Genomic DNA, 5,433 nt, shown 5'->3' with positions numbered 1-5,433 from the left:
GAATATGCGCTGCATCTGCTGCCTACTTATACTCACGCTGTGATCAGCAGCAGCTGGATGCAATAATCGCATGCCAATGTGCATTGGCTCGTTTAGTTTACACTCGAAGTAGATTGGTCCCTCTAAGCGAGATCCCAATTCGTCGGTCCTCCGACGTGACGTCTCTGTTCCCTCCTTCAGGGAAGGAGGGTTACATACGTTACCGAGACGTTAATGCATTAACTAATATGAACTAACAATGAATAATATATTTTTACAGCATTTATTAATCTTTTTGATGTTAGTTAATAAAAATATTTATGTTCATGTTAATTCACAGTACATAAACTAATGTTAAAAGATACAACTTTACATTTTAATAATGTATTAATACATTTTGAACTTAATATTAATTAACATTAATAAATGCTTTATAATTATTGTTCATTTTTAACTAATATAGTTAGTTAACAAATGAAACTAGCATTGTAAAGTGTTACCAAAGTTTTATATATTGTTCTCTCAAAGTGTGCGTGTGTGTGTGTGTGTGTGTGTGTGTGTCTTGATCTTATAGTGTAACCCTTTCATTGCTGTAACCCTTAAAACCAGACTGCCAGAGGTTTACTGTAAATTCACAGTTTTCCTGATGCCACTGGGGTGGCTTTTGCACTGATGGCTTGGGCCCGTCAACGCTGCTTGCAGTTTTATTTTTATTTTATTTATTTTTTTATATTTTGAAACTAAATATTGAAATAAAAAAATTATCTTGCATAAAATGTTAAAGAAATGTTAAAGAGAAATCTTTAACTTTGGGGAGTCAGATTACCTTTTACTAACCTTTTACTTTACAGGAACAGATATTTTGACATGGGGTGCTCAAACTTTTGCATGCTACTGTAAGTATTTGCATAGTAACACATTTTCTATTGTTCTGATGCAGTTGTCTAGCACAGTAGTTCCCAACCCTGGTCCTGGAGGCACCCCAACACTGCACATTTTGCATGTCTCCTTTCTCTGACACACCAATTTCAGGTCTTGGAGTCCCTACTAATGAGCTGATGATCTGAATCAGGTGTGTTTGATTAAGGAGACATGCAACACATGCAGTGTTGGGGTGCCTCCAGGACCAGGGTTGGGAACCACTGGTCTAGCACACTGAATTTTGAATCTCAGTGCAATGCAATGGTATTGGTGGTATATACAGTAACAAACCATATACTGCATCAATGTGTATCAAAGGGATGGAAAACAAAAAGCACAGCTTAGGTAATAGAGCTTTTCAAGTGCTCAATGTGGGATGTTTGGGCCTAACCAAATCAGTTACCTGACATGAATCCCACTGACCTTACATTTTACTATCTGAAGACTAAAGGTAAAAAGATGAATGCAGGAGCTAAAACTGGCAGTAGAAGCATAACAACAAGAGAAGTAAGTTAATAAGGGCTGGAATACACAACATGACTTTTAAAATCTAAACAGACTTTAAAACACTGGGTAAAAATCTGGGCAAAAGTCGTGTAGTGTATTTCAGTCTTTTGGGTCTGATGCTCTCTAGAGATTACAAACTTTAGCCAGTCATTAACTGCAAAAGATTCAACAATTTTACTCACAAAAAAAAAGGTTTATATATTTATATTATTTAATGATTTTACCATCAAGCTCCAAAATAAACACACACACACACATACTAGGGCTGTCAAAATGGCTGAAAAATGAAATTAGAATTTTATACTTTATCAATAAATATTATCAATATTTGAATTATATTCAAATTTAAAAGGCATAATTTCAATTAAGGGGAAAAAAGCTTTTGGCTTCTCTCCTGAGGCCACAAGAGGGCGCATCGAGCAAAATATTACTAATGCACATTTATTCAAAGCAATAAAATAATGTTTATAATGAAGTGCATAATGTTTAAAATAATGTTTATAAACCAAATATTATTAAGTTGCTTAAACAATTAGAAACAAAACAGCATCATGTATGTGTGCACAGTTTAATACAAAGGGCTGAAACCAACCACAAAGACTACTTTTTTTCTTTTTCTGTTTTCATTTAAAAATATTAGATGCTGTGGGATGGGGCGGGGGGGGGGGGGGGGGGGGGGGGGGGGGGTAAATGCCATAAATTCTCGAAACATGTTTTTAAATGTTGAACTTACATTAATTTGACATGGCTTTCTAAAGATGCGTCTCTTTTGTGCGAGACGTGAGTACAACACTGATGACTGACTGTCTAGAAAATGCGAAAAATATGTGTTCTGTGTGAATGGCTTGGTTTCAGTTTTGACATAAACAAGATCTTCGCATTAATGTTCTTTTTCTGCGATATTTTGGATTAACAATGCAGTAGTTGCATCTAGTGGGTTCAACTGGATAGGCTAACAAAAACATTAAAATGCAACGACACTTACATAGTCATCGCATCTCGTGTGCCACTGATAAAGCTGCCTGACGCACACCAAAAATTCGAATGCAACTTTTTTGCATTCGAATGTGGATTTTTATTTTAAATTCGACGAATATTCAAAATTCGATTTTTTTTAATCTGACAGCCCTAACACACACACACACACACACACACACACACAAAAGAACCCTAAAAGCAGACTTCGTTTTAATACTCTATTCAAAAACATCTACATTTTTGTTAGAAGCGTTTTAACCAAAACAAATGGATCAGTAAAAAGAAATTCTAGTTCAAGTTACACAGTAGTGCTTCTCATTTTTCTCCGTCATTCCCCGTCTCTAAGACACAGTAACTATATGAGGACAATTCAGTACTTCATAATGACATTCTTAGAGGTATTATCCTCAAAAAAGACTTTAACAAACCTCCTCCATAACTTGCTGTTTTTGTGCTCTCATTGAGACCAGACTCCTCCTCCTCTTCATCCTCACACGTGTCACAGATGAGAAATTCTTTCCATTCTTTCTTGAGTATCTCTTCTGTCCTTCTGAACAACTCAAAGCGCCATCCTGTGCTTACTGTAGAAAACTTCAGATGTCTTCCTCCACACTCCTTTATTAAATCATGAATAGTGTTATTCCTAGAAGCGACTATTGATCCGCGTGGCTCTTCATCAGTAGTCAGCACTATAGTATGTTTCATGGCCTGGTAACTGAAGAGGTTCAGCACATATTTCACTCCGTGTCTGTCGTTCTCACTGAAGTTGTTAAACTGCATTACGAGTACAAACACATGAGGTCCTGGAGCAGACAGAGACACACACTCTCTCACTCCCTGTGTGATCTGTTGATGTGAGAGATTCGGCTGGAGCAGGTGAGGATTGAAGACTGTGATCTTTCTCCCCTCCACCTCTCCACTGATTCTGTCACTGGATTGCCGTAAATAATATGGAGCTTCTCTGTCAAACGCTGCTCTACCCAGTATAGTGTTTGCCACCCGTCTGTTTTCTGATCCATTCTTTCCTATCAGCACAATCCTCAGATCACTCACTGAAAAAGAGCACAGACACACAAACAAAATTCAATAAAAAAACACTGCACAATCACCACTTAAGAATCTCATATTAAAAATCCTACAGAATTAGCAGATTTCACCCAAGACACTAGTAGAAATTTTCAAATATAAGAAAGCTTTAAGAAGCCTGTAAGAAGCTTTAAGAACATCTATGAAAGATGCACATTTGTTTAATACTCAAAAGTGATCATACATTTTATTGACTTACTATTGGGATGATAATTAATTAAACACTTATATTTCATTAATATTTCACTAAAAAGCATATTTCATTAAAAACAAATAAAATAGTGCTGTCAAACAATTAATCGCATCCACAAAAAAAAAAAAAAGGTTTTGTTCACATAATATATGTGTGTGTACTGTGTATATTTATTACACATATTACACATTGATATGTAATGTTTATATATTAAATATATTTATATATTATATGAATATAAATATATACAAGTCAATATTTTCTAAATTTATGCTGTATGTGTGTGTCTTTACATATACAGTACATATTAAATATACACAGTACACACACACACACACACATATACTGAGTTAACAAAAACTTTTATTTTGTATGCAATTAATCGTTTGACAGCACTAAAATAAATACAGTTCACTCTAAAATTTGCTGAGATTACTTTGTAAAGTAGTCTACTGCATCGCTGAAGTACTTCTAGGTCTGTTCACTGCATTATACTATATTTATTGTGAAACATGCTTTACAGATAAATCATAAAAAATGTAATATGTTTTATTTGAATGCTATTATATATACAAATTCCAGAGAATTATTCTTACATTTGCTTTGGCTTTACAGTGGCAATATAAAAGTGAATTACTTAATAAATAAATATATATATATATATATAATTATAATAATTTAGGTCTTTCTCATCAATCAGTTTGAATAACCATTGATCACTCACACACAACAAGACGATTAAACAGTTTTGGGAAAGTCACACATATGCGAGTAATTCACATTCACGTTTTTTATTTAACAATATAAATAAAAAATTAAAACCTAACATATTGGGACTAAGCGATTTAATTGACTTACTGTCAGGACGATCATATTCTGGACTACGTCTACCTGCTGCAAGAGAGAGAAGAAGAAAATCACACACATGCATAGACCGAAAGAACAGATGGTTTATCCATTAGCTATATGCACTATTATGCTGTGACTGTGACTTGGTGAAATTATGATTTTCCTTATCCTCCGAACATCTAAAGTGTCAAAATTACACTTCAACACATACTTATTGATCTATAGCCTCTATACAATTATTAATAAGCAGGCTATTGCCACAAATCAGCAAAGATAAGTGTAAAGAATCGAGGATTAATGAAAGAAACCTCAGGCAGAGGTTTAGTTTCTTCCTGGTGTTCAAAGACACGATTAAACAAATGTAATGAGATATATTTCAATAAACGAAATTAAGTAAACAGCTGTCTTCCGTTGGCTAATATTTCATAAATAATGCATAAATCATTGAGGAAACGTGGCTGCATTTATTTGTATCCAATTTGTTTCTTACCTGACGCCATTTCAACACCTACACAAACACAAACATCGAAATCGAAAGAGAAACACTGAGAGCTCACCTGCGCCCCGCCTGCACAGACTGAGAAAAAGTAGGCCTATTATTGAAATTAAACTTTATGCGTCTATTTATTTTCCTACTTTGAACCAGAAATGTAATACGGAAGATGCGGTTTCTTCTTCAGTTGTCCTCATGAATAGAATAAGCAGATGCAAACTCATAGAAATGTATTTTTAATATAAATAAATGGTCATTAATTTAGACGCAGACGCGCTTCTGTGTCTTTGCGTGAGTCCGCCAGAAGGTGGCGCTATAATGATGACTAACTGGATCTAAGCGTTCAAGAAGATGTTTCATTGTGTTTTGCACATTCTACTTGTACACAGCATGACTTTAACTTGACACTTGAAGAAGCTGGGTAAAC

General features: G+C 34.7%; 1 protein-coding gene across 1 annotated transcript in view; it reads right to left on the bottom strand.

Moving 5' to 3' along the window:
- The window catches only part of LOC107574663 (GTPase IMAP family member 8-like), a 13,057-nt gene extending 8,022 nt beyond the window's left edge, over positions 1-5,035 (bottom strand). The window contains exons 1-4 of the mRNA XM_016261101.1: positions 5,004-5,035; positions 4,523-4,558; positions 3,366-3,437; positions 2,814-3,188 (exon numbers count right to left, since the gene is read on the bottom strand). Coding sequence (XP_016116587.1) covers positions 2,814-3,188; positions 3,366-3,437; positions 4,523-4,558; positions 5,004-5,013 — 493 coding nt within the window. The 5' untranslated portion in view covers positions 5,014-5,035. The remainder of the gene's footprint in view (positions 1-2,813; positions 3,189-3,365; positions 3,438-4,522; positions 4,559-5,003) is intronic.
- Between the last annotated feature and the right edge of the window lie 398 nt (positions 5,036-5,433).

The sequence above is a fragment of the Sinocyclocheilus grahami genome, unplaced genomic scaffold (genome assembly GCF_001515645.1).
Source record: "Sinocyclocheilus grahami isolate Dianchi unplaced genomic scaffold, SAMN03320097.WGS_v1.1 scaffold2302.1, whole genome shotgun sequence".
Lineage (NCBI taxonomy): Eukaryota > Metazoa > Chordata > Actinopteri > Cypriniformes > Cyprinidae > Sinocyclocheilus > Sinocyclocheilus grahami.
This window is presented reverse-complemented; position numbering and strand designations above follow the sequence as displayed.